General features: G+C 31.9%; 1 protein-coding gene across 1 annotated transcript; it reads right to left on the bottom strand.

The window, feature by feature from the left end:
* Nucleotides 1-1,621: 1,621 nt before the first annotated feature.
* On the bottom strand, nucleotides 1,622-1,954 carry LOC111912044 (protein RALF-like 24). Its single transcript, XM_023907795.1, has one exon. The coding sequence runs from the start codon at nucleotides 1,952-1,954 to the stop codon at nucleotides 1,622-1,624; it is 333 nt and encodes a 110-aa protein (XP_023763563.1).
* Between the last annotated feature and the right edge of the window lie 14,653 nt (nucleotides 1,955-16,607).

Genomic DNA, 16,607 nt, shown 5'->3' with positions numbered 1-16,607 from the left:
GATACTTCCATTCGGGAATCACTTGTAACGGTTAATCACATTTCAAAGTATTTATATGGTTATATTTCTAAAACTAAAAAAATTCAATAGTTAGATATTCCAGATCTATGCCAGTCTAGAATACATACAATTGTTTGTAAAGTAAAATGCAAGTAAATTAAAGAGTAGAATTCACGTGGTTTGTTGAATCCTTGGTAGATAAACTTAAAAAACTACGTCCGAAATACCCGTAGCAAGAGCTTGGGAATTTCATTCGGTTGTTTGAGTGTGGACCCCAGTAGCGGATCCAGAATTTTTATTAGGGGTAGCACAATCTTTTTTTATTATATACTAGTAAAAAGTATAAATGAAAACTTAACAAAATCATTTATATGAAATGGGGATTAAAGGAAACTAGAAAATGATATATACAGGGGAGGTAGCTAGATCCCACATATGTGGTGACATAAGAATAAATATGTGGTATCTAAAATAGAAGCGGGTAGACTCATTCACAGTCTCACAGTAACAGTATAAGCAATTTTAGAGGAGCACAAATAGTACTTTAACTTGCTAATTTTTTTTTCCAAAGTTTTTACATTAGTTGGGATTTTTTTGAGGGGTGGCACATGCTACCCCAGGCTACTAAATAGCTTCGCCTATGGTGGACCCATATATATAACATTGAACTATAGTAAACTATAGTAATGAGTTTGACCCGTTTTAGTCTGGTCAGGAATTACTATTGTGGACAGAACTGTTAGTTTTCAAAGTTTGTTTTTTTGGGTATTTTTATCAATAATAAACTAAAATGTGGTTAAATTACTCAATTTCGGTATTTGTAATGTACTCTAGTTGTTTTCAACTTTAAAATGAATGTTATCAACCTCTACGATTGATTAAACAGTATCCAGAAAATCAGTATATATTGCCATGTTCACGAAACAAATGAAATTCATGAGAGTTCGAAAAACCTAAAAATGATGGTTCAAACGATTTGATATAAATTAGCTTTGGCGAATTTAATGCATTTCACGAATAATTCGTGTAATAACTTTTGTCTAAAAAAAACTATTTTGTGAATTCCTGAGGTTGTTTCGCAAATTAAGTGAACATTTTGTAATATACTTTATAAACTTAACCATTCTGTATGTATTCCATTTCTTTTATTATTATAGTGAATGCCTCAATTTTAAAATTGTAGAAGAATTAATTAATTATAATTAGATAATATTTACATTACAGATAAAACTAAACATTCTGTATGCATATAATACAAAGATTCTTATGAAGTCAATGGCTGGTAACCTTTGCTTAAAGCCTTAAACCATGATATTTTTCGCTGCTAAAATGAGAAACAAGACATAATTAGAATCCCTAGTGGGCTTTCACATTTTTGTTTCTTTTAATCAATTTCCCTAAAACAAATATAGGAATTCCACAAATATATGGTTATGGTATTAAGACAATCTAACAGACGTATATGTAAGATTTACATGGTGCAAATGTAGGCTTTCCTTAAAAAATCAGCTTATTACACATGAAGATGACAACACCAATATAATCCAACATGAAACATGGATTCCCCATTTAAGGGCAAGCAAAAGGATGAAATTCTTTTTACCATTTCCGGCATTCAAGATTATGTATTTATAGCATCTCTAGCACACATTGTGATGATTTCACATCCTCTGTTGTAAGGATTTGCAACCCCATTTCCATTCCCTTTACAGTTGTAATATGAAGCACCAGGTGTACCACAAGGTATCACATCCCTCCTCAATGTCTCATAACTTATATACCTCCTCCCCATCAGCAACAGCCTCCTACTGGCCTCAGACTCCATCATCATCTCATCTTCTGCTATTGTATCAAGATCATCCTTTATCACTGAATCAGGGTTTAAACTTGAAACCCGAGATGAGATTTTGATCAACAAGATTGATGAAAAAAGTACAAAAAAGAGGACTTTCATTTGGGATTCTTGAGCATTTGGTTTGGAAAGAAATCGTATTATATGTAATTGGAGGGGTCCTTGATGGTGGTGCCGTGGTGCAATAAATGAGGGGGTGATAATTGAGTGAAGGTTATGGCCTCTCACCAACTCATGTGTCCCACATCATTCCATCATAAAAACCTACAATTATTAAGATCTTAGTAATCTTATTTGACAAATTTCAAAAAATACCAAAATATTAACCTTCCTGTTAAAAAAAATACAAAAAATAGCATTTTCAAAACTAACCATCTAGTCCGCAGAGGGGCTTCGGTGGACTTGCACGTCCTTTGCAAACATGTTACACACTTGAATATTATTGTTTTTTCTAGTAATTTAGCTTTTGTCTGCAATACGTTAGTTGAGTCGGCAAAACCCTCTCTGTGGAGTAGGGGTACCTTCTTCAAACTAAGCAGTATAAATTTCGATAAATTATATTTTGATTTAGTTTTTTCATGATTTATGTCTTTTTATACTGGATAATTATAAGTATCTTTGGAAAATCAGTATCTTATATTAACTAATTTTATGTTTTCTTAGGTTATTTGTCTTTGAGAAGTTAACAATTTAACGAATATATAGGCGACGGGACACAACGAGACTCAAAGTTTTCTGAGAACTAAAGGTGGAACGTTGGATTAAAAAAAGGAAGGGTCGAGATGCAAAGTGGTGTTTTTGTAAATAAGTAGACAAAAAAGGGAGGGATATCTTAATTAATTCATTCATGGGTATTATAAGAATAAAAATATAATTAAATGATTTCTTAAATCTAATATCTGATAAAATAAATTTTCATCTCTCTCCTCCCCCTTTTCCTCTCTTGCTCAAACCTACGATCCATCCTCCGACGACTCACCTCCATCGAATTGCCTTCAATCCTTCATCTAATTCCATGCTTTCGATTTTGAAATTGCATCTACTCACACGAATACGATGAAGATAAACGACGAACCACATTTATCGTTGATTTCCAGATCCCAATCGATCAAACTATCACCATCGATCAGCAATCTATATGAAATATGAAATCCCCCAACGATCGAAGTTTCATTGTTGCTAAACTCCTTGATCTCACGTTCTTCATAGAAAAAACTCCAATGAAGATGATATGATTTTGAATCGTTTTATCCTCCATCAATTCGTTCCCCAGAGTACATCGTAATCACCGACTTCATCTCGGCCTCCACTGTGGATTGAAGACGTGAACGAAGATGATGATCCCTTGTCGATCAAAATTTAGGTATCATTTGTTTCTATTGCTGACTCCTGGCCTTTGTTTGACCTTTATGAATTGTTTTTGCCTAATAGTTAAGTTGAACCAGTTTAATCAATATGTTTTTAAAAAGAGTTAAATCCTTGTGTTGATTGTAGGTATAAAAATAGACACCTGTTATAGATATTTGTTTACACTCAACATGTTCGATGAAATGCCTCAATGAGAAATATCACATGTTAACTTCACTTTGACTTCAAGAATGATGAACCAATTCCAATTTAGGATTCTGTCGAAGTCAACATCGGAAATGTCAATGAACTTGTTGCCAATAAAGCCATCACACAGGTACTAACTATATCATTCTACCTAAAGTGGCTGAAATTTGAGTTATTGGTTTTTTTATAGTGCTGTATGACTGGATAAATCTTCATTGATACATTAATCCTAGTTTTTTTTGTACAATTTCTAATCAGATCAGATATACTGTTTTGTTTTTACAGGATTTGCCTCAGACTTTTCCAGGTTACCCTACTCTAGATGAACGTGGTAGAAATGTTTTGAGACGTTTACTCACCACATATGCTCACCATAACCCCAATGTTGGTTACTGCCAGGTCAGCATTCAACTCATTTAACAACTAATATTATACATTTTTTAGATATTCTTATAGATTATGTGAAATGTAATGAAATTGCTTAATGATGCTAATCTGTTGTATTACATTCAGGCCATGAATTTTTTTGCTGGCTTATTACTTCTTCTAATGCCTGAAGAAATTACTGCCAATAATTTTTCTTAATGTTTAGATTTCTAGGTACTGAACATTTCTCTAACTTTTAATTCCTATAATTCATTAGTTTTGTGGACTTTTTTAGTTTAATTATCTAAAATTTTCATTGAAATAAGTCATCTTATGACAATTGACATATTATACACATGATATATTTGTTAAATTTTTTGAGTTTTTATGAACAGGTTACTAAAAATGATGTTGTTGATGTGTTTGATTGTTATAACTGTTAGTTTTTATTTTGTCTTTCTTATGACAATTGACATATTATGCATATGATATATTTGTTAATTTTTGAGTTTTTATGAACAGGTAACTGAAAATTATGTTGTTAATGTGTTTGATTGTTATAACTACTAGTTTTCTTTCTGTCTTATGACAATTGACATATTATGCATATGATATATTTGTTAATTTTTGAGTTTTCATGGACAGGTAACTGAAAATAATGTTGTTGAACCTGCAATCAAATACCACACATAGGATCTTACTACTAGACCTATGTATTTGAGTGCTTTATTGAAACTGTCATCCCGTTTCCATGTGAGCACAAAGTTACTTGTTTGATCATCTTTAAAAGCACTACTCAAGTTTAGTTTATATGTAAATTATATGTGAATCACATAGGAATTACATGTGATTCACATGTAAATTACATGTAATTAACATATGAATCACATGTAAATCATGAGTGAAACACATGATTTACATGTGATTCACATGTAAATAACATGTAATTCACATATGAATTACATGTGATTCACATGTAAATCACATGTAATTCACATATGAATCACATGTAAATCACGAGTGAAACACATATGAATTACATGTGATTCACTTGTAATTCACATGAATTACATGTGATTCACAATTAATTTACATATGAATCAGACGTGATTCACATGTAAATCACGAGTCATATGAGTTACATGTGATTCACATGTAAATAACATGTAATTCACATATGAATTACATAGGATTCACATGTAAATCACGAGTGAAACAAATATGAATTATGTGTCATTCATATGTAAATAACATGTAATTTACATATGAAGTACATGTGATTCACATGTAATTCACATATGAATAACATGTGATTCACATGTAAATCATGAGTGAAACACATATGAATTACATGTAATTCACATATGAATCACATGTAAATCACATATCAATTACATGTGATTCACATGTAAATCACAAGTGAATAACATATGAATTACATGTGATTCACATTTAAATCACAAGTGAATCACATATAAATTACGTCTAGATGCACACATGCATTTTGTGTGAGTGTTCTTCGTTATTTATTTTTTAAAATTTTCTTGTCAATATCACATTTGAATCTCAAAATATACAATCACATGTGAATATCACATTATATAATCAATATGTGAATCTTACATAATATAATCACATGTGAATCCTACATGATATATATACATGTGCATTTTTGTGAGTGTTCTTGCATTAATCAATTTTTTTTTTAAATTTTATTGTAGATTTTGAAGAATTTGTGGAAAATATTGAAGATGTGAAAAGTGATACATTGAAGAAAATATGGAAATTTTGATATGAAGAAATGACAACACTGTGAATCTTTGTAGCATTTTTTATTTTTTATATTTTATTTTGTATCAAATAAAATTTTTGTATTATTATGTTTATAGATTGATTAATAAAAATGAGATTTTTTATAATTACTTACGAATATTATAGTATAAGAAATATGCATATATGCATTCGAAAAAATATGCATATATGCACCTAAAACTTTGATTTTTTTAATTAAAAAAATAGAGGTTCTTTTTTAAATATTCTAGTTTTTTTTTAATTTACTGATTTTTAAATATTTACTTTTTAAATAAATGCATTTTTTATAACAAAATACAGTTTTTTTGAAAAAAGTTGCAGTTTTTTTTTTAACTGCAGTTTTTTGGAAAAAAATACAGTTTTTTTCATTAAAAAATGTTGTTTATTTTTAAAAAAAATGCATTTTTTTAAAAAGAATTCAGGTTTTCTGATAAAAGTAAAAAAATCTTCAATTAAAAAAAATGAAAATTAAAAAAAATCTGAAATTTGATTTATTATATTAATTTTTAGAACATTTTATTAATATTTGAAATAACAAAAAAAAAATTAAACATTAAATGAGATCGGTAAGATGACGATAATGTCCTTAATGAGTTAATTTTGATCTAACGCTCCACTTTTAATTATCGGGTTCTCGGAAAACTATAAGTTGTCAACCGATCTCAACCATATATATATATATATATATATATATATATATATATATATATATATATATATATATTTCAACCAATGTTTAAATCTTGTATACAAATTCTAAATAAAAATGGTAAAAAAAAACTTCAAAAATAGAACCTAAATTATAGTTTTCCTCTCCTCCACCACCTCGACCACAACTACCACCGACACCTCCGTCACCACTCACAACCACCTCCGCCATCGTTGCCACGACCACATCCGCCACCACCACCAACACGGCTACACACCATCACCACCGCCTCCACTACAACCACCACCTCCCCACCATGTATGCCATCGCTAACACCACTACCCACGTCTGCCACCGTCGACACCACCACCACCTGCCACTGCAACCGTAATCGCCGACACCAGTACGGCCATTGTCACCATATATGTGAAGAAGTATATACTTATTCATATATATATATATATATATATATATATATATATATATATATATATATATATATATATATATATATATATATATATATATGAAGAAGTATATACTTATTCATATATGCATATGTATATATACTTATTTATATAAGAATACGTATTCATATACGAATAAAATATATTCTGTCCTCCCGGTATGTCGAGTGCTTAACCGGCAGATTCAAACCGTATTTATGCTTTTTTTAGATATGGAAAAACTAAATAACCCAAATTATAGGATCTCAATTTTATTATAGTGATGCGACATGGTTCTCCGACGATGTTCTTCGGTGGTTCTGGGCACTCCGATGAATCTGCAAGGTCACAACAGGGAGAAGCCGTCACCCTTTCTCCGGGTGGAGGTATGAGGAAAGTGCGCTGACGATCAAGTCAGTAGGTAGACTTGGATTGTATGGAGTGAACTTAGAGAGAGAAACTTACTCTTCTGGGTGCTGGAGGAGGCCTTTTATACTGTGGTCCCTTACCAGTCCTTATGACACAGGAGCGTTAGACCCGACAGGATCTGGTGCGCTGATTAGACAATCGTGCTCCGTGTTCTGTCAAAGCTAACGATTGATTCAGGTGGTAATGCGTTGAGCATACCCTTTGTTGTTTGGAACTGTTATGCTTTGTTGCAGAGTAGAGGCGCGCCTGGCAGCGTTAGACTGTCTCTGTGGGCGCAGCATGCTTAGGGGGTGTCTGCAGGCGCAGGATTCCATCGGGCTTGCTACACCGGACGTAATTCTGCCTTGCGGTATTCTTGGCGCGGCTAAGCGTAGCTTCTGGCCCATGTTGGAGGGCACGTTATCGTATAGTATTAATGTTTAATACAAAAAGTCTAAATTGTCTTTTCAATGATTAATTTAATTGATTAATTTTATAAAAATAAATAAATAAAATGATTGGTTATGAAGCGTTCTCACCTTTATTTCATATTTTTATTTGAACCTATATATATATATATATATATATATATATATATATATATATATATATGTGTGTGTATGTATGTATATATGTATGTATGTATAGGTTTTATACAAAGGGGTTATAATTTGAATGAAAGTGTCTGGTGCATTAAATGAAGAATCTAACGCTTAGTTATAATGTTATGTACTCTCAGTTTCTCTGTTAATCACAAAAAGTTTGAATGGTGTTAGGAGTGTGTCACCTAAAACTGCACAAAAGAAGAAACAGTAAGAAAATTTGGTTATGGTATGTGTTTAACATAGTTTCCTTAAAACAAATTCACCCTATATGAGTGTTTGTTTCTCAGGATACAACATTAGTAAGTGGCTCGCTTCAGGCTATTGATGGTACACACCAAATGGTGTTAGGAGCGCTCACACACAAGTTCAGTGGTCTGAAGCCAAATTGGCTCGCATTTGTACCCCCTACGTGCGTGCACAAGAGAGAGCCTTGGTTCCATAACTCTTACAATGGTATCTAGGCTTTGTAGTTATAAACCCATTTCTTTTTCATACTCCTACCAATGTAGGATGAAGTAAATCCAATAAACCACTTGTTTATAACTCTTCAAAACACCTCACTTTAACATGTAATTTCTCATTCAGTTTTAACCCGTTTTGGACGTATATTATATCAAAACGAAGACGTCATGGAGGAGAACATGAATATGTATTCATTTGTCCATTTTGATTAAATCTAAAGTTCGAACTTTGTGTTCAAAATGGGGAAAAATCTATATTTGGAAATTGGTAAAAACCAATTTTCCAACAAATGGAACTGAAATGACATTGATTGAAATTAAAGCAAAACTAATCCCATGTATGAATCAACAACTTTTCAAATTCAATGCTAAACCTCTGACTATTACCTGGTTTAGTAAGCTTTTTTCCTTATTCTTTCATAATTTAGTTAATGTATCTTCTTTTTATATCTTTCTTTTGTTATATTTTTTTAGAATGGCAAGTATAAAATTAAAAATAAAAGAGAGCTAGCGGGCAACTAACAATATAGAACAAGTTACATTGACAAGTTAGGACATAAATTATCGATTACTGAATATCACAATTTCTTTTTCTTAGTGGCTATAGACCTTGTCGAAAACCCAAAAATGATATCAAAGTATGACATAAAGCCTCTAACAAGTTTAGCTTTAACCATTTGCTGGAAAATGCACACAATAACTTCTTTTGTTGTATGCATTTAAATTTTCAAAGTTGTTGATATGAACTTAAATTTCAAACAAGGCCATATTTGATATTGTTAAGAATTTTTTACAATACCAAAACTGTATGAGTTTGAAAGGTGTTTTTCGATGAGATATAATAATAATAATAATAATAATAATAATAATAATAATAATAAAAAAAGAAGATTTGTTACTTTATGTGATTTATCTGTATTTTAGTTTAATTAAGCTTTAATATCTAAGTGATATATTTGATTAACCTACTAAGTTATATTTTAGTTTATTTATCCACCCATCGCCATCATCATCCATCGAATATTCAAATACTCAAAAGAGAAATGATATAAGCTTGTATGACGAAGTATTCGCTATATATAGTTCCTTATATGAATATAAATTTTATATAATAATAGAAAATAAATGAGGTAATCGTTATCGACGAAGGGAAACCGTAATCGATAATTTATGTCCTAACTTGCAATTTTGGTGTATGATGCATATGTAATAGTGGTTGTTCATGCTCGTGTTCTTAAGGTTAAATCTAGCGAGGTTGGTGGTCTGGTGTGAGATTGGGTTCTCAGAATCACATTTGAGATACGTCTCCCTCATCACTTCTGCGACGTCGTTGTTAGAAAGTTTGCCGGTGAAATTAAAGATGAACACATCATGAGATTTGAAGGTATGGTGATTTGACCACTTATCATGGAATTTATGATTGTGTGGCACACCCCAACCGAATGGACCACCCACCATGAATTCTTTTGCCGTTGAGCTATGGAACTCTATGGATGCAACCACCATGCATGTCATAAGCACAACCAAACTTGAATTTACCTTCCTCATTCATGCATGCCATAAGCACAACCAAACTTAAATTTACCTTTCTCATTCTATTTTCAGATCCACAAAACTCTTTTCTATGTCATTTGAGAATACACTTTGGGAATATTTATATGAAAGTATAGTTGATGGTATTTATTGTAAACATTAATAGTAACTAATTTTAAGTATTCATAGTTTGACTTTCAATAGTTTTTGTAGTTGGAATTATTTATTGCATGATAATGATTTGGTTGTAATTTTTTCCGTTCACATCTACTCTAATAAATAAATAAGTAGGTGTAAAACTCATGTATTACATTGGTTTATTTAAAAGAAAATTTTAATATGAAATTTTTAATATTTGAGAAATTTGAATTTATAAGAAAAAATAGAAAAGTATTAAATTATTAAAATCAAAGTGTTTTTTTTTTTAATTTAAATTAGTAATTTAGATAAATAAACATAGGAAACTAATGAGATTTTAATTTAGAAATTTTGAAGTTAGAAGAAATATCAATTAATGATATTGATATGCATTTATTATTACATTTATTACAATTAATACATTTAAATGTTATATAGAATTTAATAAAATGGAAAACCCACAAAATGTCATGTAGAAAAAAAATTAATTGAAATCAATGAGAGCATGTCATGTGTCAAAAAGTTCTTTATTTATTAGGGAGGATTTTTTGTGACATGTCACACTTCATTCATTTTGGCACATATTATTTTATTATTATTTTAAATTAACATCTGTCCCTATGTCATTTTAGGGTTTTTTTCTATTTAATTAAATTACATATAGTATTTAAGTGTAATAATTACGATAAATGTAATAATAAATGAATAGAAATTTCATAAATGACCTTTTTTTTAAGTTTCAAGATTCCTAAATTAAAGCCCCGTTAGTTTCTTAAAATAGAAAAAAAAAAACATTTCATTTTTATTTAACATTTTTCTCATAAATTCAAACTTTTCAAACATTTAAACATCTATATTTAACTTTTCTTTTAAATAAAATCATATAATGTATGGGCCTCACAACTAGTTTAACCAATAAAGTTACATAAAGTGTTTAAAAAATAGTACCAAAGTTTAAATAATGTTAGGCGTGACTTGACGGCAATATCAAATCTCAAGCTTTTACAAGTCATAGCGAGTCATGTCGTTTGTAAAGCGTGATTTAAGACGACAATTTTGTATATTATATATATACACTAGATGTGTGCCCACGCATAGCGATGTCGATAAATGACTTTTTTGACGAATACAGAGAAATAATTATTAGATTCAAGTACGATGCATATCCTTAAATTCTGCCATCATTACTTCTAGATGTGTGCCCGCACATAGCGACGTCAATAAAATAACTTTTTTGATGAATATTTTCTTACAGAGAAATAATTATTAGATTTAAGTACGATGCATATCCTTAAATTCGGTCATCATTACTTCTAGGTGCTAAGTTATCCTAGAAAACCAGCAAGCGTGATATCTACTCATAATCTTTTCATAGTATATCAGGCAGTATAACGACTAGGCATTATATATTTTCTTAAAACTAGATAGAGTATCTATCGGGCATAATATTAATCCTATTATTTTGGCAAGGTAACGATAGAGTATAATATCTAATATTTTGAGTGAGTAGACTAGCGATATAAAATATATCATATGAAAAAAAATATTATAACGCAACGATATATTACGATTTACAATAACATGTATTCCCCCATATATTTTATAAAACAATGGAAAAATTGGTCGTGAAACTCACCATTGTAGCGTGCTTTGCTAGACTCTAGGCCCACAACTCGTGGCGGCAGGGACCGGGGATCTACCAGACTCAAGAGTAAAGCTTATTAATGCATAAAATATATAAATATAGAATTTTCCTAAGTTTTTTAAGAAAATCTCAAAGATTAAAACGAGAGAAATAAAGAAATGGAGTTGTGATGAAGAAAGGGGTCTGCACCTTATAGGCGAAATTTTCGAAATGCGCCCAGAATATTTGGGGTTCACATCGCGCGCTTCCTACGTTCCTCTAGTTTGCTGCTGCCTCGTGTCAGGAAACAGTTTCCTGGTGATCCACATCACCCTTCTAGAAGTTGCACGTGTCGTGCATGCTGTGCGCGCCGTGCAAAACGCATATTTTGTAAAATCCATAACTTCCTCACACGGGCTCCATTTTGATGTCTTTTATATCCACACATAGCTATTGACGATTACTACAACTTTCTGTAGGTTGCATTGGCTATTTTTGACTTTATTTTTAACCCTTAGTTTTATATGATTTAATGATTTTTAGAAAATTATATCTCTCTCGTACGGACTCCGATTTTGACATTCTTTTTCTCAAACTTCCTATCTTAAGGAGTACTATGATTTTCCTTTGATGACTTTTAGCTAAAAGTCAATCATTCTCTTTGTACCATTTATATCACACATTCTTTGTGCGCGACTGACTTTTATATCTTATAAAATTCATATCTCCTTCATAGGAACTCGGATTTCTACGAAAGTTATAATTTCGGGATCGAGATGATGTGTACTTTATATATATATATATATATATATATATATATGTGTGTGTGTGTGTGTGTGTGTGTGTATGTATGTATGTATTGGCCCATTTAGTTTTATGATTTATGGATGATTCGGTTGATTTTTCCTATCTTTCTTAATACAAAACTTATATTTTTATTATATATTGATATATATTACATATTAAGTCTATTATTCTTGACGTTTGTCACTTTTCGTAAAGAACGACGGTGCCAAAAGTCGTAATTGTTACAGATCGCACATCGAGTCGTTGACACATTAGCAAACTAAGAAAACGCTAGAAACACAACATCCAGTCAAGTTGGTGGTAGAAGTGGAGGTGGAAGTAGCTCACAAGATGATGATATGGGAAGTTTAAAGTCTTGCACTTCCGAAGAGTTTATGAACAAAAAGTTGGAATCCTTCTAGGGGCACGAATGAGTGGGCGGGCTGACCCAATGGATCAAAAAAATGGAGCATGTGTTCTAGATAAGCTTATGTATGGAGGATAACAAGGCTAGGTTTTCCACTTGCATGTTAGCAGGAACAACTCTAACATGGTCAAAGGACCGTGCTAAAACTATGGCCATTAGCACCACCAAGGCCATATCCTCGAAAGAGTTTAAGCAAATTCTAGTCGAAGAATACTGCCACAGGGGCAAGACGAAAAACCTAGAGCAGGAACTATGAAACCTCACCATGAAGGATTCGAAAATTGCACCTTATACCACTCGATTCAATGACCTTGCCACTCTATGCTCAGGATTGTAACTCCAAGGTATAAGAAAACTGAGCAGTACATTTGGGGTCCGGCCTGGCAGATTCAAGGAATGGTCACAACTTCAAGACCTACAACCTTCGATAGTGCCAAAAGTTTGGCATTCAACTTAACTAACCAAGAGATCCATCAAGGAACCATGGTTCATAAGGATGGTACCACAAAAACTGGAGATCACAAGAGGAAATATGATGATGAATCTAGGGGACACTCAGTACAATCCTCATGGAAGGGACGAGACACTAGGAAGGTTTATGTGACCATAATCGCCCCACAAAAGTAGAACATGGGAAATCATCCCAAGTGTGACAAGTGCAATGAACACCATATGGGGGAATTCAAGGAGCTCTTCTATCACCGTTTCAACAAGAAAGGACACGAAGACAAGTATTTATGAAACACAAACCCTAGAATGAATACTGGTGGAAACAAGGGATGATACAAATATGGCAAACAAGGTCATTTCAAGAGGGTTTGCCCAAAACTTAAATATTAAGGAGGAAATTTTCAAGGCAAAGAATTCGTGATAGGAACAAGGGACACACTCAAGAAACCGTCAGTAGTAACTAACGTGTTCCTCAATATATATATATATATATATATATATATATATATATATATATATATATATATATATATATATATATATATATATATAAAATTTAAAATTATCTTGGTCGTGAGCAGTTCAAGCTGAATTTTGGGACGAAATTCTTCTAACACGGAATGAATGTGACAACCATAAAAAGTAGGTCAATGATTATGAGAACCAAACTTGTCAAATATTAATGTAATAGACCTAATGTATAATTTTCCACTATTTTTGATGAAAATACAATATTATGCATTGAAATACATAAGGAAAATGAGTTAAAACATCAAACTACAAAAAATTTGGATGAACGAATTCTCGTTGTAGTAAGTGAATTAATACATACTATTAAAATAGATACATGTATTATGTATTATTTTGTATAATAATACCCGCTTCATAAAGTACGTGTTATTACGATTCCGTATATATAAAGAACGTCGAAAACGGAGTTCATATGTGAAGAATGAAACCTTGTCATTATACGAAAAAAGGGGAATAAAAAAAAGAATTGTTCAAATAAATACATGTATTAGGTATTATTTATTATAAATAATACCCAATTTAGATAGCACGCGTTATTACGATTCACTATATAAAGAACATCGAAAACGGAGTTTATATGTAAAAGTTATGAGACTTCGAAGAAAATGTGAAAGTCATACGTCTAAAACGAAACTTCAAACGCTTCGTTAGGTGTCTTAGATGATGAATTTTCAACATCTGAAAATTTCCCTCCACCGTAATACAATCTAGTCCGAAGCTAACACATTATAACATCCCCAAATTAAAAAATAGATTTTTCATTTAAAATAATTTAATCAATTAATACCCTTTACTTTAAATCATTAAGTGACATGCATTTGTTTGAAAACCATCATATTAACAGTGTTAAATTGCAAAACAACTGAGAGTTATATCTTCAATACAAGTGTACAGTCCCGACGAGCTCTTCTCACGAACAACCTGCAAAACATTTAATCCAAAAATGTTATCATAAATCTTAGTGAGTTCCTCAGTATACCACATATTCCACCATTCATACAATACATAAAAACAAAGTTCTCGGCTTTAGTTCCAATCTTCCAACTCTCCTTTCAAGATGTATACAACACATATACTAATCATACGTATCATCCACCGGAAGTCTTTCCACTATGAAAATTTTCATGGGCAACATCCTAGTCTTCACACAACTACCATGGGCTACATCATGGTTTTTCATACAATTCATGTCCATATCTAAATCAAGACTAGTTCTAAGACTGAAAACGGTCTCATGAATATATATAGTCATATGTAATCGGGAATCAGATAGAAACTTGAACAAATGATCCCACATGAAAGCAGTATATCAAACAAGAACCATGCAATAAGGCTTTAGATCAAGACTTCCCAGACTATCTAATCTAAACTACATACAACCCTTAGGGTATCCACTTAATGATCAACCAACATTATCATTACCCCAATCAGTCCTGACACCTAACAGTATCATACAATCCACATGCAAGGCCTTATGAGTATAACATATCATGACACCAGGTGTCCTGTACCGTACATACACAAAAAGGAGTTATCATAGTCAGCTAGCATACAGTGTTATACATGGCATAGTAAGAAGACTCTGCTAAATCCCAAAGCCCAAGAAACACCACTACACTCTCAACTCCATGCACTGATCAAAATCGCAAATTGACTATCACCAGATAGCAATCAAACCTTAACCAACAACCCAAAACTTTCAAGTTTGACCCAAGGTCAAACCATTCAAGAGTCAACGATCAATGTTCAACGAAAGTCAAAACACAACCAGGTCAACGACCATTGCGCTATGGAAAACCTTTGGCCGCGTTGTGGCCAAGTCAGTACAAATGTATTGCGGTATTCCTTGGTCTTCACCACGGTTTCTGTCAAAAGTGGCTTTCTTCAATAAGAGCTTAATCTGTAATGACCCAAATTTACTTCATCAGCGATGTTGGCTTCCGTTAGTTGAATATATATTTTCATAGGAATATTTAAGTTTAAGGTTATATAATAAAATAAATTAAATAAAAATGATGTTATTTGATATCTAAAAGAATTAATTAATAATTAAAAAGTAAATAACTTAATTAAATGGGTTTATGGGATTATATGGTTAAAATAATTCCTTAAAAGATTTTAAATGGTATTGAAGTGCTAGAATGTCATTAAAAGAAATTTGTAGTGTTACGTTAATTAGGGTTAGGGTTGAAAGGGCTCAAGTTAACAAATATGAGGGACTAAGGTGTGAAAATCGGTTCATAACTCCCTAGTGATGCGATCAAAGGGAATGAATGAGATGACATGTTGTTTCTTCCCTTTGGTCCGTTATGTGATCATAAAAAATGACTCATGTCTTGTTCGTGGTCCACTTGGCGTACGTCGTTCCGAGGAGAAAATGATGTTTAAACGTAAAAGAGAAGTAAGGCAAGATTTCATTTATCTGAATGAAGCGTGTTGGACATTTGTTGTCGCCATTGTAATCGATCAAAAAACGAGTCACTGTGCTTAAGTCCTACTACTAAGTAGTGAGAAGAAGAAGAAAAAAACAAAGAACGTGAAAGGAGGTGGAGCAAGGAAACTTCGATCTTAAAGAAAGTGTGGGGGAGGAGTTGATGGGTTTGATTGGATTGCTATTGAATCCAAAATTGATTAATCAATTGGTAAGTTTTCTTGTTTTCCTTTTTCCTCAAGTGTTCATGTTTCGGTTTGCTTAATGAATTAGTGGAGATTATGAAGAAAGTTGCTCTCCCTTTGGTGTCAAAATCCTGTTTCCTTTAGCCTCAATTCTTATGATTTATTGTATGGATGAATTCCAACTTTTATGAGGCGTATTCTTGATTAGTTTGTTGTCAAAAATTATGCCTAACATTTATCTTGATATGTTGGTATTGTAGACTAACAATTGGTTGGAATGATAGAGTCAAATTGTCTTTCTTGGTGTCATGTTTCTTGTTTCTTTTACCTCAAATTCATGTAATTATTG

The sequence above is a fragment of the Lactuca sativa genome, chromosome 6, assembly GCF_002870075.4.
Source record: "Lactuca sativa cultivar Salinas chromosome 6, Lsat_Salinas_v11, whole genome shotgun sequence".
Taxonomy (NCBI): Eukaryota; Viridiplantae; Streptophyta; class Magnoliopsida; order Asterales; family Asteraceae; genus Lactuca; species Lactuca sativa.
The sequence above is the reverse complement of the archived record's forward strand: the minus strand, read 5'-3'. Positions and strand labels throughout refer to the sequence as shown.